We start from the raw sequence: 25,365 nt of genomic DNA, 5'->3' as shown, positions 1-25,365 counted from the left end.
TTCTTGCAAATTGCATTCTTTTGATTTTTCCACTCTCAATTGTTCTTTCTTTTCATATTACTTTAAAAGATGCATCCTCATTGTTTTCTCCTTTTTTTTCTACCCTCAAAAGGTGTTTTCTTTTCCCTTTGTTAACAACATCTTATAGTAATCTCAATTAATAATGTGTTTAAAACACATTTTTAAGTGTTTAATTTAAAAAATAAATTGGAGTGTTTGATAATCCATCAAAATAGTTTTTAAGTGTATTTTAATCAATTTTTAAATAAAAATGAGTTTTTTGAAAAATATTTTTTTCTCAAGTCAATCTAAACGTGCCCGAAAACTAATATGAAGTGTTCAAATTCGTTAATAAAGTAGATCAATAATAATTATAAAAAAAATCATCCAACCCTCTCTACTAGACAATTCCATAAGGTGAAAATTAAAAAGTTTTTGTTTATGTAGCAAACATTCTGGATAAATAAAAGTATTGTTAGAAAGTATCATATAATATCCTCTAAGATGAAACTAATTCATAAATAGGCTTTCTTCCTCATCTTTCAAATATTTTTTCTTTTAGTTAATAGGACATGTTTGAGAGTGATTCTGAAATGGATTTAAAGCATAATCATCATTTTTTAGATCATTTTCAAACATGCTTTTAATAATTAAAATTTAATTTTTGTGCTATGAAAATTGCATCTAAAAGTATAAGATTAAATATTAAATTAATTTTGAGTGATTAAGAACACGTTTCAAAATAAAATATGACAAAAGCGACTTTAATCATTTCAAATCACTTCTAGACACGCACATCTAAAGTTAAAGTTTGGCATGCATGACTTTAGATACAATTGAGTGTTTTAGGCCATCAAAAGCATTTTTCAATATTTACATGATGTTTTGATATACAGATCAAAAGTGAAAAATTCTGATTGCACATTTTAAAAATACTTTCAAAATTTTCATTTTTTTTTTTATAAATATTTTCAATTAAAAACAATACTTTTAAAAAGTCATCTCAAACTCACCATATGAAATAAGGAAAAGAAAAGAAAAGTTGAAATGATCCCTACTTGATCATAGGTTTTTTAAGGGTCTAAAAACATTTTTGAGTTCATAATCTTCAATATAATGTATTTTCAACATTATAATAATTTAACCTCGTAAATAAAAAAAATATTATGATTTAATGAAACTTCTTACGTATGTAGATTGATTGAAGACAAATGTGCTTTTATAAACTACAAAGATTTAATTGTTACATGATAAAAATTTATATTTATTTTGATGAGATTTTTAATGGTAATGATTAAACCGTTACATACTAAAGTTCAAAAACTAAATTGTCATAATTTTGAAAGTACAAGGACTAAGTAATTATAAACCAAAGCTCGAGGCCATATTGTTACGTTCATGATTTTAAACTTGTGTTTAAGGACGTGATTGGAAAAGGATTTAAATCACTTTATAATATATCTCTAATTCTTCAAAATCAATTTAACGTTTGGTTTTAGATTTTTAAATCCATATAATCGAATTTGATATTGAATAATTAAAAATATATATGAAATGATTCGTTTCAAACATGTTCGAAAATTAACCCTAGAAAAGGTGCAAAGCAAAAGAGTTAATTTGGGCTTTGGTTGTTATTGGGCCAAGAACACAAAAGGAAGAAATCCTTATTTGAAAGAAAATTAGAGGAATCGTTGGTTGATGTAGAAAAATCGAAATTTCCCTCGAAAAATCATCAGGTTCCATTCATATTTTTTCTCTCAATGGCTCTTGAAATCTGCTCTGCCAGGTACGCCAGATGCTTCAAATATTCTTCTAAAAGCTTTGACATTCTTTTACTTTTCTGAATTGGACGAATTGAGTGATGAAGAATGCAAGCATTTTCTTCATAACTATCCAAAAGCTGTGAAGAAAAAAAAATAGCTTTATCCATCAATAATTGACCTCTTGATGTTGCCATATTTAATCTCTTCTGATTTTTTCTACTTTAGATATCATAAGTTTTTTTTTTTTTTTTTTTTTTTTCCATTTTTCTTGTTGGTTTCCCCTGTTCATTGAACGATTGTACTTTGAGAGTCATGTCGGTGGATTGAAATTTCTTTTTGGGGGACCCTTTTTAGGGTAAGGAAGCAATCAACAGAGATAAGAAGGCATTTGGGGATTAGATGCTTAAAATTGCGACATATGAAAACGATTCTTTTTTATTCCGACCAATAATTTAATTTGGTCGATTGTTTTTCCATTCCTTTGGGTGCACCAATTTGATACTAAAACATCCTTTAATGTAGACAGCATGGGAGTATGATAAGAAGAAAGTACCTAGGTTTTTATTATTGCTTCTTTTTATTTTTATTTTTTTTTTATTTTTCTTGCCTCGTCCTCAAGTCTTTTTTGTCTCCTAATATTCTTCTCTACCTAATACTGTATTTGGCTTGAAGTCAAGTGGTTATTTCTTGAAAACAAAGAAGGAGGTTAGAGTTATAATGGCTGGTGGTGGGGTAATAGCAGTAGAAGTAGTAGGTAGTTGGAAAGGTTTGGGACATAGTCGCTCTCTGATTACAGGGTCAGGAATGGAAAGAATGGAAACAATTCACTGTATTGAAAATGAAATGGGAATGAAATTGGACTGAAATTGTGGGAAAATGTAAGGCTCCAAGCACATCTGTGACAATGATTGTAGATACCCACCTTTGTTTTCCTTTTTCTTTTTCCTTTTCTTTCTTTTCTCGAGTTACGAGTGAAGGATTTGAACTTCTGATCTCTTAGTCGAGTATATCTCACTTTATTATAACTTTAAAGATTAAATGATTAATGTATATATATAAATGCTCTTGAACTTTGTCATTTGTTTCAACAATACATGTATACTTTCAATAGTTGCAATATTAATTTTCACCTTTTATAAATATTTTAAAACTATCGTTGAGTTGAAATCCTCGAGAATTCTTTAGAATGACGTCCCAGGGACTTAGAATGAAAATTTTGATCGCCACATCATTCTAGATCCGTAGTGCATTATTCCATGTCCCAATCTCTATATGAAATTTTAAAGGATTTCTATTCCAAAGTTAGTTTTGAAACCTTTATAAAAGGTCAAGTGTAATTTTACAACTTTTGAAACAAAGAGAAAAATTCATGTTTTTTTTTTGGTAATTGAGCCGAATTTAAAATACTTTGTTTTCAAGTATCTAAAAATACATTGTTTTGTGTATCCCATCTTACAAATTACTTGAAGATTATAAATAGACTATGGAAATGGAACAAATAAGAGTAAGAAATGAGGTTCAAACAAGTTTATTTCCCCTGTTTAGAACATCCTTAGTCACTCTACTTCGACAATGCAAAGATGTGGTCCTCGTCCTCTTTTGATATTGGGTTTCTACAGTACATGCACACGGGGTTCTCTGTATAATGATTTGAAGTCCTTTCACAATCAACACTTTTTTTTAACCTTATCAATATTTTAATGGTCAATTCTTCTTTCTTTTGTTATTGAGGCTTTAGGAACTATAAGTATATGGGTGTTGTTTTTCTGCCCTTTGGTTACATTACATCATTCCCATCCTATAATTCCTTATTCATCTCACCTTGTTCACAACCCCCAAAACATTTATACACTGAATCTTTGCAAAGTAATAAAAACACTTGGACCAATATTCTCTGATTGCCTTAAATTATTGAACAGTTCTGTCCCATAGTGAATTGAGCTTATGGCCTTGGAGGCTGCTACCCAAGCTTCATAGAATGATGCCAACATCCTTCTTAGTTCTTTTTCCATGTGTAGTGCAATCTATGTCATGCAAAGGGGAAATATGCTTCTTCTTGTAGTGTTTGTCTTTATAAAATTCTTAATTGCAAATGTTAAGATGGTCCCACCAATAATAACAAGGGAAATTTCTTTATTTCTTTTATTATTATTACTTTTTTTTTTTTTGGGGGGGGGGGGGGGGGGGGGGGGTTGGAGCAGAATGGTTTGACACCGCATAAGAATAGCAATGAAACCACAACATCAAGGCCATGTTTGTTCATAGCATCGTCCTTTATTGCCCTTTTTTCCTCATCTATCTTATCACCTACATTAAATGGTGGGGCAGCTGGAAAGAATGGACTACTTTTTACCCATTTTGGCCCTTTTTTTCTCTCTTCTTTTAACAGTTCTTCCAGCTTTAGATCTGCCACTGAGGGTCTTTGTTCAACAGTTTTTAGCGACATCCAAATGAGGTTGTGTTTTGTTTATCATCTTGTTTTCTCCATTTCAAATTAGACGTCTGCTTCTGTCTTTCTCTCTATTTGAAAACCTACAGTATCAATTGTGATGAAGGACTAGTAATATGCATTTGCACTAGTAATATGAAACATGTTTTTCCTACTGTTGGAAGTCCCATTTCTTGGCATCAAATGTTACAAATTAATTTTTGTTACATTTTATTGAAAAAAATTATGTCTCTAAGACTTCCTAATTTTTACTCTTCAACTATCAAATGGCAAAAAAGAGTAGGCAAGCATGGTTATAATTACTAATGATACTTTGCCACAAGGATAAATCTCTCGTCTTTATTTTTGTCTTCCAGCTCCCATGCTCCCTCTTTTGGTTTAGCATACTTGGTTGCTAACTTCCAAAGTAAAACAGAAAAGTAGTTCATCTTGTTTTAGAGTCTACGCTCTAAATATCTAATAATTTGACTAGCAATAGATGAAACTACTGTTGAAGTTCCTGAAAGACATCATTTTTCCTCTCCTTAGTTTGAAATTGTTTTTTGTTTTTTAATATTATGTGGTGTGGAATAACAAGGAGTGATAGATAAGTGGGTTGTGTGGTCCATGCAAAATGGTGCCTTTTGTGCAAGTGATGAAGTGGTCCATGGAGCAAAAGCCTAATTTGGAGCGCAAAGGGAACATATGTGTGGAAGACATGGAAGGATGAATGGATGTGGGCTATAAAGACAAACTCATCAAAGAAAAACCCAAAACAGAACAGTACAGTTCATGCAGAAGACCAATTGATATGACTTCCTTTACTCTCCCATCTTGTCAATCTTCTTAACCCTCTTTCTCTATTCTCACCATTTCTTCATCATCATCATCATCATCATCTTGTCATTTACATTTCTTTACTTTTTGTTTATTTACAAAATACTCTTGTACTTTCAAAAGTTGCGGAGTGTTATCCTTAACTTTTCATGAACCTTTAAAAACTACTCTTGAAGTAGAAATTCTTTAGATTTCTAGTGGAATTTTGACCTAAAATTATGTGACAGTGATCTATGACAAAAATTTAGATTGTCACCAGTTCGTCACGACCACCTCCCTCTAGGTCTCAACTTTTGTTCGAAATTTTAAAGAATTTCAAAATTTTAAAATTTCGAAATCAAGTGTAATGTTGTATTTTTTATCACATAGCCTAAGCCTACATTTCACACATGTATTCACATTTCACAGCATACACACAGCCTTCTAAATATTGGCTTTCTCCTATAGGTGTGTAGGAAAGAGAGTAGTAGGGTTTGTAGGCTTTTGATTTACATCTCTAATACATCCTATGAGACAAGTGTGCTCTCAAAAGCAAATTTAAACAGTCCCACACCTAAAAGGGTACCTTCTTCCTTTCTATTCTATACATAAACGTTATGTCAAATATGGATAAGGGCCATTGCTTTGTCTTTGTGGGGGCACTCCCATTCCCACTAGTCAACACCATTTTCACGCGCAAACACTTGCCTACCTCTCCCTTCCATTCATTCATTCATTCCATCCAACTACTGACTTTCATCCCAACAACTTTTACAACGTTTCTTTTCTTCCCTTTAAACTAAGATCTAATTGTCCATTCCATTTCAAATCTCCTTCTAACGCTTTGAACGAGAGATTGAACGATAAAATAAAAGGAACAATTACAATTATAGCAATCAGACCTGAAGTATTAGTAGATATAGCAAAATTTAAATTAACTCTCGGAGTCTATTAATGATAGATTATATCGATAATAGAAACCTATCAACAATAGAATCTATCACTAACAGGAGTCTATTAGCGATAGAATCTACCATTGATAGATTTTGTTATATTTGCAATTCATTAAAAATGTTGTTATACCTTTAATTATTAGTTCTGAAAGTGCTATACATTGCAATCATCCTCATCTATTTAGATTCTAATATCTTACGAGTCCTTTTTACATCTCTAGAGACCTGTCAAGATGGACACTAGCTACTCAGATATATAAAACAAACAAAGATCTTTCTTAAAATTGAATGTAGATTGCTTTTGGAGTGGGGGCTATGAAGAAAGGAGAAAAACTTGGGAGAGCAAGTAAAATCCTTTGGTTTGGTCAAAGTTGAAAAGAAGGGTTCATTAATAATAATGCAATGTTGAACCTTGAAGAGATGGGAATTCAAAGAGGTGTGGTTTGAAGCATTGGTGAGAGCCTTAGCAATATCTTTTCTGAAAAGGTCTCTTCCAAATGGAATGCTACCCCACTTCTTGTCCTAACAAAATTATTACATATGAGAAAACCAAATCTATACGTTCTTCTTTCATATTTATCCATGCTTGTGACTCTTATAACAAGCATATTTCACCTCCCCCTCTTTTTCCTATGTCATTTAATTTCTATCAACTTTGAAACATAGTTAAAATTATCTTTGACCAAACTTATATCTACTTATTATAAGAGACATCTTTGGTTATTATTTATGGATTATCCATAGTGTATTTAAATTCACGCACCAATGACCGCGAATATACCATTAATAATGAACTAAGCAATAAAGATAATTCAACCATCGCACCAACTTTTGTCGAATTATAGTTAGAGTTGTAAAAATTGTACATCCAACAAAATTCATTTCATGTGCCATACGATAATGATTTTTCTTTTCCTTTTGGTACAAGTGGGTTGACGGAGATAGATATATGCTCTCGATAAGGTGTGCCCCTACACTCAAAAATTAAACCAAAGTTGTCCACTCAAAGAAAAAAGTCCCTTCTAATCTCATATGTTATACAATATTCACATGCAATTTGAATAGGCGTCCTAATAAATTGATGAAGTTGCCATTATATCAAAGGATCAATAGATGATTTGAACGACTTTTATAAAATTCCATCAACTTAGAAGTGTAGGATGGGGTTAAAGAGTGATGATGGGAAAGGCAAATAATTTTATTAAATAATAACCCCTCAAATCCAACCTAGTATTGTAGATTAGGGTTTGTTGTTTGGTGAGGCAATAAAAATAAATAAATAAATAAATAAATAAATAGTTATAGAGTTTGGTTATGTTGGTACGTGCGAAGCGTGTGGGGGGCCCAACAGTGGCGTGGAAGGGACGATAGATGGAAGAGCGTGATTGGTGGAGAGTGACATACACAAATTTAGAGAGAAAGACTCAGACCCTTTTTTTTTCTTTTTTCTTTTTTCTTTTTTTCTTTTTTTTAAACCAAAGCCAAAAGGGTGGCGGATGCCCCACGAAACCCTTTCCTCCATTTCTTTTTCTTTTTTTAAGTGTTCTATTTTCACACGTCATTCTCTCCCTTTTTAATTTTTTTTTTTTAAAAAAACAATAATTTTGAGTACTTTTGTTGGATATTTATTTATATCGTTCTTGGTTTCTTTATTATTATTTTTGTCAATTATTTTGTTTTAGCGAGGGCATCGATGAGATTGAAGGTTCAAAATTTTCATACTTCACTTATTTCACTAAAAAATTCATTTAGAGTGATTTTAGTTTTTTTTAAAACCTAGTTGCAAATATAACAATCAAACTCAAATTATTTACAAATATTGGACAATATAAAAGAATTTGTAGATATAACAAAATTTAGATTTTTCTTTCGAAGTATATCATTGATAGACCATAGGGGTATTCAAAAAACCCGATGATCCGAAAAAATCGATCAACCCAACCTAATCCGTGTGGTTTGGGTTAGGTTCAAATAAATGAAAATTTTATAGGATAGGTTGGTTTATGAGTTCGCTTAATATAACCCAAACCAATCCGAACCAACACAAATTTATTATTCTTTAAAATATATTTTTTCTCACTTATGACACAATTATTTATACATATATTGATTTTAATTTTATTTAATTTCAATAATTTTTTAATAATTTATTTTTCAACAACTTTTAGAATAAAATTTTCATAGTATAAATTGAAATTGAGTTGTTAATTTTAATTCAATATATAAAAATAATTAAATTAGACTTTTCCATATTTACGTTTTGCTTCTTTTTAGAATAAAATTTTAAATAAATGACCTGATTAACCCAAACCATGGTTGGGTTCATTTTTTAATAAAGATTATTTGGGTTGAAAAAATTTACCACCCGAACAATTAGGTTGAGTCTAAAATGTCTTTCAACCAAATCCAACCCAACCCATGAATACTTCTAATAGACCATATCACTAATATGGGTCTATTAATGATAGATCATGTCACTCGTAAGTCTATCAACAATAAAGTTTATTACACTTATTATTACGTCTAAAAGATTGTTCAATGAAATTGCCTTTTTATATATTCATTTATAGTATTTTTGTCCATTTTTCTTCTTCTACTATTTTATTAAAAAATTAATGGCAATAAGACTGGAGGAATTCAAATCCTTTTGGTTGAGGGTGCATCTCTAAATTAGTTGCTTTTGTCAATGTAATTTCTGACCTTTTGTCTATTTTGGTTTTTGTATTTCCAAAATACACTTTTGGGTCTTTTGCTTTATTTTCTTATCTCATTTGTAATGTTATCACGATTTATGGCTATGTATTAAAGATTTTTTTTTTTCCTATTGATATAAAATTTGTTCTTAATTTTCAAAATGTTACAATTTTATCTTATTTTAGTTTTGTTTTATTTTGGTTCCTACGTTTCAAGATTTTCACTTTATCTTTGATTTTTCACTAACTTTCAATCTCTATTAATTAATTTCAAATAGTTATGATTTGAACTTTTAAATTTAATTAATATAATGACTATAATCCTTTTAAATTAATTTATATATATTGACAAAAGTAAATATTTAATAAAATTCGAAGCTAAAAATATAAATTCTTGAAACTTAAAACCAAATTTTATCAAAAACTTCAAATGTTAAAGGTAAATCATAATACTTTGAAACTTAAAAACCAAATAAAACTATACTCAAAACTTAGAAACTAAGAATATTTTTCTCTACATTAATGATAACTAATTAACCAAACCAAGATGGAATATAGCAACCTTTTAAATAAATTAAAAAATTATAATTATGGATATAACAAATTAGAAGAGAGGAGGTAGAGGAAAATTTTTCTAATATTACGATAATATATATTATATTCTTGATTATTTGACATGTAATTAAATAATTTAATAATTTATTAAATATTCTTCAAAATAAGAAACAGGGACTGACAGATTTACAGGAAAAGAAAAGAAAAAAAAAAGACAAATTAATCTCAGAACCAAATCCCAATCCCAATCCCGAAGAGTATCAGAAACTCTTAAAACAATGTCACATCGCCCTCTTCTTTCTTCTTTTTTTCTTTTTTCTTTTTCATTAGGATTTTCAAAAATTCCCACTTCCAAACTCTGCTCTCCCTTCTGCCTCTTCTGCCTTCCTTTTTGTACTCTTTCTTCTTTCCCATTATTTTTTTTTATTATTATAATACCATTTTTGTAAAATTCTAAACTAATAAGTATATTGATTTAAGTAAAACTATCCAATATATGCTTGTAATTATAGATTAAAATACCATTTTTATCTTTATACGTTGAAGTTTATTGAATTATAGTCTTTATACTTTCAATTGTCTGAACTCAATTTCAACACTTCCAATAAATCCTAAATTTTGTTTCTCAAAGTTTATATATATATATATATCGGAATTGGTTAAATAATAATCATAATTTTCATGCAAGAAAATATTAATATGTGAATTTGTTTTCACAATTTATACTAAAAATGCCAATAGATAACAAAATATTTTGAAAAAAAATCAATAATAAATTATTAGGCGGATTATTAAAGGGTTGTTTTTAAATATAAGAAAAAACCAAAATATTTACAAATAATAGCAAAATATCACATTCGTTCTAATCTTAGTTGATCGTTGTCTATCATAGATAGATTGTGATATTCTGTTATTATTTGTAAATATTTTTAACATTTTTGTCATTTAGAATAATTTATCTGAATTAAATTTAAAATTTTATTAAAAGTATGTGGACAAAAATTGGACAATTGAAAATATAAGGACTAAAATCGAAGAAATTTCAAAGTATGGGGATCGATATACTATATTAATCTATTAATCAAAGAAAATTTTGAATTTTGTTAAACATATCAATTAAGATTATCAGTTAAAACTTTTTTTTGAAAATTATTCGTGCATTCGTTCTAATCGTCCATTTTATTAATCAATATTTAAGAAGTGATGGAAGAAGGTGTTTTTAGACATACATCTAATCAAAGTTGTAATTGATATCCTTTCCAAAATTGAGAATAAATTGAAAATAAAAAGAAAAAAGAAAAAAGCCTAATTGTGGTGAAATAATTTACACGAGTTTTGAATTATCCTTATCCCAATTCCACGTCGAGATATCACAAATTGACGTATTTTTATAATTTATTATGGCTTAGAGAAAGTTCCACCCTCGTTGGCATTATATATATATATATATATATATATATATTAGAAGAGACAATATAAATAAAGAGTTGTATATTCCCCACCCCCACCCTCCCAAAGACTTTGAACATTATTATATTACAATAAAATCTTGCCGGCAAAATTCTTCTAAACCTTGCGGAAAATTCAACGTCAATTTTATTAATTAATCCCATTGAAATTTTCAAACCCTATGGTTAAATTTTGGAACTATATTCCCCATAATAATGAATTATCTTGTGTAAAAAAAAAATTACCGCGTATTAAATTCAACTAATGGTATAATATGGACCATTTTGCATCTCTCTCTCTGCCTCTCTTTCTCTCTCTCTCTCTCTAGGGTGCCCTGAGTTTGGCCCAACTCTACTCTATCTCTGATTTCAGTAGAAAAGGGAATAAAATTACATTTTTAGTCCTAGGTTTTGGGTACTTCAGTTTTCGTCCTTGAATTTTAGAAAATTACAATTTCATTCTTAAGTTTTGAGTTTAGTATTCATTTGATTTTTATGTTGATGTTTTACATTTTTACTCTGAAATTTTCGTTAACTTTTACTTCAGTTAATCTTTTAGTTATTTAATTTAAAATAATTATGAAATAAAATTTCATAACTATTTTAATAGTGATGAAGCTTTAATGAAAATTAATTAGTTATAATTTAAATTAATTAATAGATATTAACAATGATGATCGAATTGTGTGTATTTAGTGAAAAAAAACTCGAGTAAAAGTAAGTATCTTTCCCTTTTAAGTAAAATAACATACATAAATAGATAAATAAATTTGAGTTGAATTTTAGGTTTAATCTTGGATTTTTAAATATTTTGAGGTGAATTTTAGGTTTAATCTTGGATTTTGAAAAGTATATTTAAGATTTTTGAACATTTAGCATAGTGTCGAATAAATCGTTGTATTTTAAAAAATAATAAATAGATTTACCGACTTCCATTTTTGTATCAAATAAGTTGTCAGGCTTTTCCTGACAATTGCATATATATATTAAAAAAAAAAGTTTTATTGACCATGTTAAATTGATCTATCTTTTTCAAACATTGTTCATAAGTTAAAAAAATCTTTTAGTCACTAAATTAATAATTTAATATGGAATATTTTAAATTTATTAAATACATTCTAATATTCAAATAGTTATTATGCATACAATTAGTATTGTTCAACTAATTAAAACATCGTAATCTCGACTAAAACTCTCAATTTCGTCACACATCATTGAACTAAAATACATACATTGAAAGTTTAGTATTTGAAATTTTATTTATTTATTTATTTATCTTTTGTAAAAAAATTAAAACATCAATGTTGTCAATGTACTATATGATTTATTTCATTTTTAATATGTGCTTTCACATGATCTTTTTTATTAATAATATTTATATAATATATATATATATATATAATTATAGAATAGATTTGAAATTTATTGGAGAAATAGGATTGTTTGTGCATGAAAACGCAGGGACACTTTTTATTATTATTATTATTATTTTAGATTTTTGCATTTTCGCATTTTGAAAAATTATAAAACATCTAGCATAAATCAATCTTGCGCTTCTACATCAAAATACCAAAAAAAAATCACTTTTAAGATATGAACATATGCAAAACAATGATACTTTCTTAATAAATTTCAAATCTATTATATAATTATATTAAATTTAAAAGATCATAATTAATTTTTTTAAAAAAAACTACAATCACGTGTTAATATTTTCTCTCTATAGTTTTAATAAATATTAAAATTGATTTAAGGTTACTTTTCCATACAAAAGCCACCTCTATTAAATTTAGATATACATTCTAATTTTATAATTTTTATAGTCTTCTCATTTATTAAAAATGTATAAAAATACATAGAACAATTGAAATCACGGACTAAAAGAGAATAAAAGTAACTAAAATAATGGCTTAAAAAACAATAAAATAATAATTTTAACTAAATAATAATAATAATAATAATAAATAACGAAAGGAGGTGATGTGTGTAAACGGAGTAGTAGGGGACCATGGCTTTCTCGCGGAGACCGGCATTAAAACCAAACAGTTTCACCTTTTCTAACAAATAATAATAATAATAATATTTAGGAGGTGGGGGCCAATTTAGTGGACCCCACCTATTGTTGTGCCTCCAATCTTCACGCATGGGTCCCACCTCCGCATAGCGTCCCATAGTGGGGACCACCCCACGGTTCGCATTCATTTCAGCCGGCGGCTGTCAGATTGATCAAGGAGTTCCCTCTTTCGTGGTCCCCAGTTCTCCTTCCTCCACGTGTCCTCTTCTCATTCGCTTATCTCAAGCGTGCTCCCTTCCCGGTCCCCACAAGTGGTCCAAAAAACCACAGCGCGACGCGTGTCGACCGGTCGTTGTCCCGCGAGTGGCGGAGAGAGAACCGACGTAATCAATGGTCCCCTGCACCTTCTTTTCTTTATTTTCCCCTCTGCTTTGCTACCGGCTGGGCCGGTCACTTTATCGAACGTGTGAACCGGCCACTGCCTACTTCCCCAACCGGTGGCAGGTGGAACGGGTAAGGTAAAATTAGGTCAATGGACAATGAATAATATATTCTCATACGTGGTCGTTAATTTTAATTTTTTATGGGTTGGTTCGGTCACCCACGCCAGAATGGATGACGTGGAGACCACGCTCCAAGACTTGGGGGGACATTAACGAACTTCCACTAACCTCCTTCTAGATACACACTGTCTACTTTTATTATGGAATGGGAATTACTTTTATTAAATAAAGCTTTTCATTTTTTTTTCTTATCATTATTAACTTAATTTAATCTTAAATCATTATGTTTAAGCCATGATTTCCCCATAACAGTTGCTTTTAACCTCCCTCACGTGTTGCATCTCATTTCCTTTTATCAAGTTCTAATTAAAGCTTCCTTAGTTTTAATCTAATATTATCTCCTCCTTTTTCATTTTTCATCCTTTTTTAAAATATTAGTAAAAATTGGACCACGTCAATGTCGCCACCTCTCACCCGCAAATGAGTTGGGAACTATAAGTTTTTTTTAAAAACTTTTATTTAATATTTTGAACTACAAATCTTTGGTCACTGACACATCAACATGTCAGTTTCTCCATACCTAGAGCAGTATGTTATAAAGCCGTTGTTGTTGCTCTTTTATTTCTAGCCTACTACAATATTTATCTTCTCTATTCATACATTAAAAAATGCTTGCGAAAACCTTTTTCTCAAAACCCGTTTTCTAAAACCGTTTTCCCTAAAATGGGGTTGGAGGTTGCGAGAGGCACCCGGTGTGCCATCGGTGTTTCATATTTGAATTGGTTGACTTGTTTGTGAGCGGAAACAAGTGCCGCACAATCGCTGAGAGAAACTTTTGAAAGTGCGATTGTGACAGTTGAACCATGTTTTCTTTGGTAGGAACTATGTGTTTTTAATTGTGTTAACTAATTTGATTCGATTTTTAAAACTCTATAAATATGAAGGTTTAGTTTTCCCAATTATAAAATCAACTACATCTTAAAGTCAATTTGAAGACAACTCAAACATATGAGTCATTTATTGTCATCCTACAAGTAAATGGTTCAATATCTTACACTATAACTTATGAGTTAAAAAAAAACTATAGTTATTTTTTTTTTTTATAGTACAATAACTGTGAGGACAGGAAAACGAATCTCTAAGTTTAAGGTATATTAGAAAGGATAGTTGATGTGATTTAATTTGAATTGTAATCTTGTAGCATATGCCTATGACTTGTATCTTTAATCTTATTAAATGTTGCTTTGTTTTTTCCTTTTAAGAGAAAATTTATTAAGATTTGTAAAAATGAGAGGATATTTTTGGAAGTTTTTTAACCCATGAATGTGACTTCCAAATAGGAAACATAATATACATCTTGTACCAAATACATTGTACAAACACAATTAAATAACTACCAATTTGTATTAAAAACTATAATATTAATCAATCAATCAACATTCTACATATAGAGTCATATATACCTTTCTTCATCAAAACATTTTATGTTTTATTATTATGCAACTTTTTGTTAAATAAAGAATAACTATGAGGTTTGATTGGTGTGACAAGTTAAAGGGAGATTAATAGCTTGTAATGCAAATTAAATAAGTTTAGGACCAACCTAAACAAAGTAGGAATAAAAGGTGTTGCACCCATCTGGAAAAAGGGGGGAAAAAAGAAAACCAAACCAAGATTCCAATGTACTTAAAAATAATTAATTTTATCCGTAGGTGGCTGTTGGGTATCTTCAAAACACGTAGCACACACGATTATTTATTTTACGACTATATATTAAATCCAACCCAAAAATCTTCCCTTTTCTTCAACCATTTTCTTTCCTATCATAATTTGTTACCCCTATACTTTGAAATTATATCAATTAAAAATCTTTATTGTGTATTAAATTGCACGATTTTTTAGAATTCGTTTAACAGATATTTTTTAAAAGTTATAATTTGCCTTCTATGTTTTATTAAGCGAATCAATTTTGACCTATCATTATGATTGTTTTTAAAAATCCTCTAAGGATCAATTTTCACATGTGTAGAACGATTTTTCAAAAAAAAAAAGCTAAATAATAGTCTAAATTTATGTGAAATTTTAGGGATTTAATTGATAAAAATTATAAGTCTCACTTGATGCATGACAAATGGAACGAAATAGATAGATTAAATTAATACATCAATAAAAATTTAAACTTTAGATTTACACCATTATTAAATCGGAGCTTTTAATTAATTCATCTTTTAAAGTTCAATGGTTTGGTATAAAGAGGTTTTTTTAAAAATAAATAACAATAAAAAAATTATTTTAATCAATGACCAGATGTTGCAGTGGGAAGCCGGGGAGGGTATTGTTTTATTTATTTATTTATTTAAAAAAAACAAAAAATAAAAAGTGACCGAAAGGAACAGTAAGTCACGCGCTTTTCTCCGTGGCCGTTCGGTTTTTCTTCTCCTGACACAGATAACATAACGATTTGTACGGCGGAACACTGACAAATGCCACGCGCATCAACACGCGCTCATTACTCTCTATGATCTCCGTTGAATTTGATCGTTTTGTGCAACGTTGACGATTTTGTTCCGTCCGATTCCCTTCCAATAAAACATGATTCTTATTGGTCCACGTCAACAGATTTGTTATTTTTGTTTTGTTTAAATTATTATTTTTTTTTTAATTTGTTAGTATTTTCAAGTCAATGGCTGTGAGTTGATAATCCCGAAGATTAATGCTTTTTATATTCCATCTAAATATCACAAATATAATTTGAGGAGAGTTTTTTTTTTTTTACCCTTTCTAATCCGATTAAAAAAGCGATAACTATTTACTTAATTTTGAGGTATAATAATTGAAAATTTGAACGTCTTAAATAAAAAAATGAATTATAACTTACAGTTGACATATATTAATATTTGTTAGAAAACAAACCAATTATAAATCATTCATAAAAGGTTGAATTTGACTTAGTCTGTTTCGTGAAATGATAAAAACATCATTTCAATTTTTTTTTCCACAAACATTTCAAAACTATCCATAAATTTATATAGAAATATACTTGAAATGAAAATTTAAATCGCCATATTATTCTAATTCCTTGTCATCTTACTTTAAATACCAATTTTTTTGTATAAAGTTCTAAATAACTTCTACTCCAAACTAGTTCTTAAAACCTATAAGAAAAACAAGTATAATATTACAATTTTTGAAAGAACAAAACCATCTCTTTAAACAAATGAAAAAGAAATCAAATTTTGTATAATTCGATTTTTTTTTTTTGCAATAAAAACTAACATGAAATAAATTATTTGATAAGGTCATCCTAATGTGATGGACAAGTTTTCAAATTATAAAAAAAAAAAAAAATCAAAATTTATATTTATTAGAAACATGTAAGCCTCGTTTGATTATTTTTTTTTTTATTTTTTCTTGAAAATTAAGTCTATTTACTCATATTTTTTAGCATAATTTGTATGTTTAAAACAAAAATAAATGTTTAAAAACTATTTTTTTTAGTTTTCAAAATTTCGTTTGATTTTTTTAAATAATTGATAAAAGATAGATAAGAAATAAAAAAAAAACTGAAAATGAAAATAGTGTTTATAAACTTAATTTTTTTAAAAAAAATAAAAAACAAAATAATTATCAGACCATCAACTCATCGTTAACTAAAATATAAGATAGAGAATGAGATGGATTGAAAATAAATTCATAAAAAGAAAGAAAATTGAGTGTGTTATAATGTTTAAGGCAGAAGAAGACTAGAAGTATAGAGGCTGAAAATCATAATTCATATCATCTTCTTTCTCTCTCCTATTCAAACTTTCTGTTCCAATCACCATCGGAAAGCATACGTACAGATCTTTCCCCCTTTATTTTTCTTTATATTATTTGTTATTACTGCAACAAAGAACTGTAAATCTTCTCTTTCCTTTTCCCCCTTTATTTCCACAGGTTTTATTGGTTTCTCGAATTTGATGACCCCTTTTTGCTTACAGGATCCACCGCCATGGCTACATAATCACTGACCCATTTCACAAATAATACCCTTCTTTCCTTCTCTCCCATGGCGTATCACAATCACCTCTCACAGGACCTTCCTCTTCACTTTTCTGACCATCAACAACAGCACCACCACCACCACCACCAAAATCAACCTCTCTCTGATACTTCTTCTCTTCGTAACATTTTGCCCGACCAGCTTCCCGGCCCCCACTCCTCGCCGGACCCCAAGTCTCACCAACCCCATCATCATCACCACCATCATCCGCTTCAGACCGCACCCAATTGGCTAAACAACGCACTTCTCCGTAACCAAAACCCCCATTCTCACTACTCTACCGACACACCCACCACCGCCGCCGCTAATACTAATTTCCTTAACCTTCACACCACTGCATCCGATTCCACCGTTTCTCACTCCTCTAACCAATGGCTCTCCCGTCCGATTCTCCACCGTAACCACAGCGATGTCATCGACGATGTCGCCGCCGCCGCTGCCGGTGATGCTATGATCGGTGCTGCCACCGCCACGCTCTCTCATGATTCTGGTGACTTGAAGAACGATGCTAATAGCGGCGATGGATTGAACAAGAGTGAGGGTATGGTGATGGAACCTGGTGCCGGTGGAGAAGGGGTTTTGAATTGGCAACATGCTCGTTATAAAGCTGAGATTCTCGCTCATCCTCTTTACGAGCAGCTTCTCTCCGCCCATGTTGCTTGCCTTCGCATCGCGACACCGGTCGACCAGTTACCGAGGATCGACGCTCAGCTCGCTCAGTCTCAGAATGTCGTCGCTAAGTACTCCGCCTTGGGCCACTCCGCTCCGCCGTCCATGGTTGGTGACGACAAAGAGCTCGATCAGTTCATGGTATATTCCCACACAATCCTTCCAATTTCTTCCTCTTTTTACCATATTCATAAATCTGCTTCTATTGGGAATTGCTATTTAGGAAACTAGCTAAATTGATGCTGAAACTTCATTGCTATTGCTGTTTATGTATATGAATGTTTTCCTTTTCACCTTTAATCAATTGGTTTTCTCGCTTTTATCCAGAAATTGTTCCATCTTTCTGGCTTGCTTCAATTAATTGGGAAATGAAATATTTGTATTCCTGGGTAATTTGAGTTGGGTATTGGGAATTTGGGTAATGGGTAATCCTTTGGTTGTTAAATTAATGTTTTTATGATTATTTTCACTAGTGGGTAGTCATTTTATGTATTTGCTTGCAACTTGGAGTACTGCCATAATTAGTAAGCCAGATGTGGTAATAATAAATAAACTGAAATCTCCATTTAATTATGTTACCTGGCATTTTACAATGTATGGACAAATTTTCAAGACAGTAACCATAAATTATATTTTTTATGTCGGTTGTCACTTGGTCAATTTTTTTTTTCAGTTGTACTCTCCTGCTGCTTGGGTGGAGAAAATTTATGTTGTTGCAGTGCAGCTAAAAAAAGGCTGCCCTGTCTAGTTTATGGATTCTCTTGGAATGATAGTCAGCCATACATAGATTTTTTTTCTAACAATCTCTTCATATCTTATAATTGATACTGATTTATTGACATTTATTTGGACATTTAATTGAGTGACTGAAGATCAGAACTGAGAATTGGGACAAAGGGTACTGTAGACGTCATGCTAACTTAAAGAAGGCTTATTTAAAAATTTGAAAATATGTCTTCTTCTACATTTGTGATGCTTTGTTTCTGTAGTAAATTTCTAAAAGCATTTAGAGAATAGAAAAAATCATATATACACACTTGAAAGGAATATAATTTGTGGTAATCTGATTAGTCTTTGTTCTCCTTGAATTCTGCTGCAAAGTTTGCTGTAGAAAATGATATCAGGCTTCTTTTTAGTTTCTTTAACATACTGCATTCGTTTTTTCTTTCTATATTCTCGTGTTGCAGACACATTATGTTCTTTTGCTGTGTTCATTCAAAGAACAACTCCAACAACATGTTCGAGTCCATGCAATGGAAGCAGTAATGGCTTGCTGGGACATTGAGCAGTCCCTACAAAGTTTAACAGGTATTGTTGTTGCCTTTTGTGCTTCTCTTCTGACTGATTGTGTTCTGTTATTACTTGCTTCTATTATCCTTATCCCCGACGACACGCTCTTCGATGGAACTTTAGCTTTAGCCAATTGTGGCCAAGGAACCACGGGTTTCGTTTTTCGAAGTTACCAAAGAATTTGCTACAGGATCCTTCTAACTACTAAATTTCGTGAACCTTCACAAACATTTCTTTGTTTCTCTCAAATCTGCCACTATTTCTTTGGGACTGTTTCCAGAATTATTTGGATATTGGTGTTTGAAAATTAAGCTTAACACTACTTTTTACTGTGTTCCCAAAATCCAATTCAAGTTTTGGAAAACTTTAAAAAGTAGTTTTAAAATTTTGATTTTACTTTTATAATTTGCCTAAAAAATTCAAATACTTACTTAAGAAAGACAACAACTATGGTTAAAATATTGTGAACATAATTTTAATAACTCGAAACTAAATGGCTTTGAGAGCCTTACAAGTTAGGTTCTTGTGTTTTGCATTTCCCAATGTTGTAGGGAAGCAAGTGATCATATGTTAAGAACAAAGTTGTATTGTTTTTGCTATATCAGGAGTTTCGCCCGGTGAAGGTACAGGAGCAACAATGTCGGACGACGACGACGACCAGGTAGATAGCGATGCAAATCTGTTTGATGGAAGTTTAGAGGGTCCAGACACCATGGGATTTGGCCCTCTTATTCCCACAGAGAGTGAGAGATCCTTAATGGAGAGGGTCAGGCAAGAACTGAAGCATGAACTAAAAGCGGTAATGGATGTAATATTACATTGAATGCTTTGTGTTATTAATATATGTTCTGTTCCTGAAGGTTTTTTATTTACAGGGCTACAAGGAGAAAATTGTGGATATAAGGGAAGAAATTCTGAGAAAGAGGAGAGCTGGAAAACTCCCTGGTGACACCACCTCTGTCCTCAAACAATGGTGGCAATCACATTCAAAGTGGCCTTATCCTACAGTAAGTTGGGAGTTTGATATCCTAGACCCATAAATTAAATATTAACATGGCTACAAATAATAAAAGACATTCTTGTATTTAAAAACAAAATAAAATTGACTCATGTTATTGCTTGAGTTAGTTTGTCTAACGGAAAAGTCGAGATAGATAATCACATTAGATACTATTAATTCAATTATTTACTTCTCTTTTTTTTTCTTTCTGTGCCACATCATCTTTTTGTTAGTTCAACTAGAGGAGGATAACAGTCTTAAATGTAACAATAATTTATGAGTTTGAAAAAAGAAGTATATTAATCTGAGAGCAGAATACTTTTTGCAATTTACTCTCTTCTATATTCATGAACACTAGCAGTTGACTCGAAGTTCTTAATGAAAAATTTCAAAGAGTTGACTTGAAGTGCTTTATGGCAAACTTCAAAGCTGGTTCAAAACTTTAATCTGTCTTTGAATGTTTTCTTTTTGGTTACTTTATCAGGAGGAAGACAAGGCAAGATTAGTGCAAGAAACTGGCTTACAACTGAAACAGATAAACAATTGGTTCATTAACCAGAGGAAGAGAAACTGGCACAGCAATCCTTCAAGTTCTACAAACTTGAAAAGCAAACGCAAGAGGTACAATATAAATTCCTTAATAAAACATGTCTATTATTTCTTTTCTTTATAATTTTACCTTAAATGAACTTGCACCAACCTTAATTTGAAAGAAGTAATGCAGGTGAAAACAGCAGCGATCGTTTCAAATGACTTGTAATTTCAACTTCTCAACAGCCAACAAAATCCTGTTTTCAACACTTTTTTGCTGCAGCATATCCAACTCCCCCCATACTAATTATTTTACAACCATTGGAGGTATTCATTTTTAAGCTTGCAAAACGAGAACATAGTTATCGCTTTGACCAAACAAGTTAGGGATGAAAAAACGGGACGAGGATGGGGACAGAGAAATATATGCATGCTGTGTCGCAGCTGCAAGCATAAAGATCGAAAAGCTGCTCAACTAAAGAATGTCAAGGGTTTTTTTTTTTTTTTTTTTTTTCCCCTTTATGATTTGGTTAGAAGTTGATATTTAGGAGTATATTAGTGGAAATGAATTGGATACTCCACATGGATGGAGTTATGATTTTTGTTTAGCTTCTTCATGTATGTGAATAAGAAAGGTGATGGGTTATATGGGTGTACAGTTTTAATAATCTGTGCATTGTTCCTTACAGTATAATACATGTCATTAATATAGCTTCTTTCTTTATTTATACAAAGTTGAGTACTTAATTATTTACTTATATGTTGGTGATATCCTCTTTTAATTTAATTGAGTATGACAGGACAGAAGTATATGGTCGCCTTATTTATAACCCATATCTATAAAGAGTTTTTCTTTGTAAAGTTCGACCCAAAATTAGAGTTGAAAGATGTATGGTTGGTTGGTGAACAAGTTAAAAGGGAGATAAACTGTTATTTGGAAAAATATATTTTTGGTCCCCGAAAGTTGAACTAGGATATATATAACTCATCAAGTTTTATAATTCAACAATTTTACCCTTAATTTTGCTTTTAGTAGCACCCTCGGTCCCTCTAGTAGATTTTTCTTTGTTTACTCCTAGTTTTGCTCTTAGTAACACCCTTGGTCATTCTGTTGGCTTTTAAAAAATTAACGCGACGCCTATTTTTTATTTTTAAAAAATTAATTAAATAAAAAGATATAATTTTATAATTTCTTCTTTTTATTTGTTTTTTTTTAACTATGTTTTAACTGTTTTTTTTCTCTCTTTCTCTCCCTTCCGTCTCTTCGTCTTCTCTATTGTTCTCTTTCATTATTTTCTAAATTATTGTTCTCTTTCATTATTTTCTTCAAAATTTAGAGACGTTCATTTTTTTTCTTGAGAGATTTCTCGTTTAGATAGAAAACAGAAAAATAGTGGACAAAAATTTCTTGTAAGCTAAATGGGAAAAAATTGTATGGATGGCCCCTTTTTAGGGATCGAAATAAAAATTGGCTCAAAGTTTTAAAACGCTCAAAGATGACTTTTTGGTTACGTCCATTGGTACCCAATTAATCTCAAATGCACATGAGGTCTGGTACTCTCACGAATTCTTGTTCATTCATCTCACTTCGGGTTCATTCCTCTCATTACTTCCTCTTGATCCTCATCAGACACAACTATAATTTTTCTTCGATTTTTTTACTTCGTTCGACTTCTTCCTCTCACTTCTTAGTCTGCTCACTCTCGTTTTTTCTTCACACATCGTAATGGGCTTTTTCATCTTTGTTTCACGAGTTCATCTTCTACAAGGCAGCAATTAAGGGTTTTTTTCTTTTTCATTAATACGTTCCTCTTCCTTGTCTATTCTTTGATCATACTTTTTTTCTTTATCATCTTTTCGGACCGTGATTACTGTGCTTGCTTCGTGATGGGCAGTCTTTTGTCATGTTTGTTTTCAAGGGCTCGTCTTCTACATGGCGACAATGGAGTTTTTCCCCATTTTTCCCATTATGTTCATCTTCATTTTCCATTCTTCAATATAAATTTTTGTTTATTTTTTTATTTTTTCAACTTTTTAAATCAGGTATAACACTTCAACTTTTTTTTTTCTTTCAGTTTTTCATGTTTTTTCACGCATATCCTGAGAGAGAAGAAGATCACCAATGAGAAGGAGATTTTTTAAAAAAATAAAAAAAAATAAAAAAATCTCACATAAAATCTTGAGAGAGAAGCAGAAGCAAGGAGAGAAGTGAAGAGAGAAGCAACAAAGGCTAGAATTGACTAAAAAGTCAAAAGAAAAATTGCATGATTGAGGAATGAGATGAACGAGCGAGAAGAATGAATGAGGAGAGAGAAGAAAGAACGAGATCTCATGCCCTTGTGTATATTTTGGGGACAAATAAAAAAATATTAAAAAAAATTGTATTATTGAGGAACGAGGGGAATAAGCGAGAGAAAGGAATGGGTGAGACGAAGGAACGAGACCTCAAGCCCTTGTACGCATTTTGGGGACAAATTGATACTTTCACACGCGTCTGACGTAAGCAAAAGATCATTTTCAACCAAATTTAACCTTACATCATTTTTTATTTGGGCCCCTCAAAAGAGTTTTCTGTACAATTTTTTTCGCTAAATAATCGTATTCTACATCTTCACCCAGGCCCAATCTACATCTTTTTTTTATTTACTATTATCATCATGGTTATGTTGTTATTATTATTTATAAATATTACATTTAAATTTTAAATTTTTACTATTTAATGGCCAAAATAATGGTAGGTTTGAATTGAACCTAAAGATTTAGATTATATATGTTGATGATTTGATAGATAATTATTTTATTTTACTAAAAAGATTATGTAATTTTTCATTAAATTCAAATACTCTATGATTTATTAGTGAAAACTAACCAATTAATAAAAAATTTCAATATAATTTCTTTTAAGTTCATTGGTTTTTGTGAGAATTTGTGAACCTAACTTAGATGACCAAACAGAACGTAAAAAAGTAAAGAACACCAACATGTGGTTCGAACAATTTGGTTTACATCCACTTTGAGAACCAGCTTAAATTAATTTATTAATGAGCAATAAAGGAGTTTTACAAATTACAGATAATCAACGAAATCACCAATATGTAATTTTAATATCCATCGATACCGAGAGATTCGCACACAATGTCGCCTCTGAAAACTGAGAACAACCCGCTGCAAAGAACAGCCCAAAAAAAAGTGTGCTATCGCCTCTGACCGGTGCATCACGCGCAGACCCGCACGTCTCTCTCACTGCTGCCACTCCACACAAGAACCAGCGCGAAACCCACGCCCTCGCCGTCAACCTCGCTTGCCGGACGGAAATCAATCTCGCGCTGCTTGCTGATCTGCAACCACATTAGCACGCCGCGGACACACGCCGAACGAATTAGGCGGCTCCACGTTCGTCTTCTCTTCAGCGACGGCTGCTGCAAATTTCTTCAGGCGGCTCATGGACTTCAGACGCTCCCCAGCGACTCACCTGCTCACTAGCGGCTTCTCTCTGTTTTTCTTTCTCTCTTGCGGCTGCTCACTGTAAGTGTTACACGAAAGGCCCAACTTTTGGAGAAGAACAGAAAATTACAAGTTTACCACTATACAATAATTACGATAATGCCATTGGGCCTTTAATTTTTCAAAAAACCCAATAAAACCCACTTTTGTTATTGGTTAACATATCATCTTTCTGGGCAACAACTTCTCTGATAAAATGAAATTTGACATCGATATGCTTAGACCGCTCATGATGAAAATCAATTTGACATCGATATGCTTAGACCGCTCATGATGAGATGGATTCTTCGCAAGATGAATAACACTTTGGCTATCACAACGGACGATAGGAATGAACTCCTACGACAACAACTCACCAATTATCCTTTTCAGCCACACTGCCTCTACAGCTTCACCTACTGAAATATACTCTGACTCAATAGTAGACAAAGCAAACTGTAGAGCAACCTTCTAACTGACCACATTACCAAACAAACAAAAAATATGACCTGATATATACCTTCTTTTGTTAAGGTCTGCAGCATAATCTGCATCTGTGAAGCCTTCCAACAGTGCTGATTTATCACAATCTCTGCTAAAACACAATAATACACTGGCACTACCTTTCAAATATCGAAACACTTATTTAACTGCATTCCAATGCTCCTTCACAGGATTTTACATAAACCTACTTATCATACTCATAGCATATCTCAAGTCAGGCCTAGTACAAATCATCAAATATATAATACTTCCAACAACATTACAATAGGGAATATTAGCCATTTCTAACATTTCTTGTTCAATAACAGGACACGAAGATGAAGAAAGCCTAAAATGAGATGCTAAGGGTGTCGAAACTACCTTACAACCAGACATATTGTACTTCTCAAGCAGTTTATGAACATAACTCTCCTGCGAAATGGTTAACAAACATTTCTCCCTATCTCTTTTCACATCCATGCCTAGGATCCTTTTCAGTTCACCTAAATCTTTCATCTCAAATTCACTACTCAATCGTTTCTTGAGATCACAGATTTCAGAATAATCCTTAGACACTAAAATCATATCATCTACATACATAAGTAGATAAGTATATGTACCTTTCTGAGATAGTTTCTAGTACACATAGGCATCATATGAGCTCTTGTGAAACCCCTGCTTCAGAATAAAGGTG

The 25,365-nt window shown here is 31.3% G+C and overlaps 1 protein-coding gene and 1 long non-coding RNA gene across 8 annotated transcripts; both read left to right on the top strand.

The window, feature by feature from the left end:
* Window positions 1-1,651: 1,651 nt before the first annotated feature.
* LOC150034132 (uncharacterized) lies at window positions 1,652-5,369 on the top strand. Its single transcript, XR_016532461.1, has 2 exons — window positions 1,652-1,786; window positions 4,790-5,369. It is a non-coding gene; the product is annotated as an uncharacterized LOC150034132 (long non-coding RNA).
* Window positions 5,370-16,854: 11,485 nt separating this feature from the next.
* On the top strand, window positions 16,855-21,439 carry LOC120085761 (homeobox protein knotted-1-like 3). 7 transcript variants are annotated; one of them, XM_090318288.1, is made up of 7 exons: window positions 16,855-17,009; window positions 17,154-18,025; window positions 19,072-19,192; window positions 19,780-19,973; window positions 20,050-20,181; window positions 20,659-20,795; window positions 20,899-21,439. In XM_090318288.1, the coding sequence occupies exons 2-7, from the start codon at window positions 17,222-17,224 to the stop codon at window positions 20,900-20,902; spliced, it is 1,392 nt and encodes a 463-aa protein (XP_090174414.1). In that variant the 5' UTR covers window positions 16,855-17,009; window positions 17,154-17,221; the 3' UTR covers window positions 20,903-21,439. The 7 variants fall into 7 exon arrangements, with proteins under 7 accessions (XP_090174414.1, XP_090174413.1, XP_038897868.1 ...); XM_090318287.1 differs by having other exon boundaries at window positions 20,891-21,439; XM_039041940.2 differs by having other exon boundaries at window positions 20,888-21,439.
* The last annotated feature ends 3,926 nt before the right edge of the window (window positions 21,440-25,365 follow it).

The sequence above is a fragment of the Benincasa hispida genome, chromosome 9 (assembly GCF_027475165.1).
Source record: "Benincasa hispida cultivar pf3 chromosome 9, pf3_genome.v1.1, whole genome shotgun sequence".
Lineage (NCBI taxonomy): Eukaryota > Viridiplantae > Streptophyta > Magnoliopsida > Cucurbitales > Cucurbitaceae > Benincasa > Benincasa hispida.
This window is presented reverse-complemented; position numbering and strand designations above follow the sequence as displayed.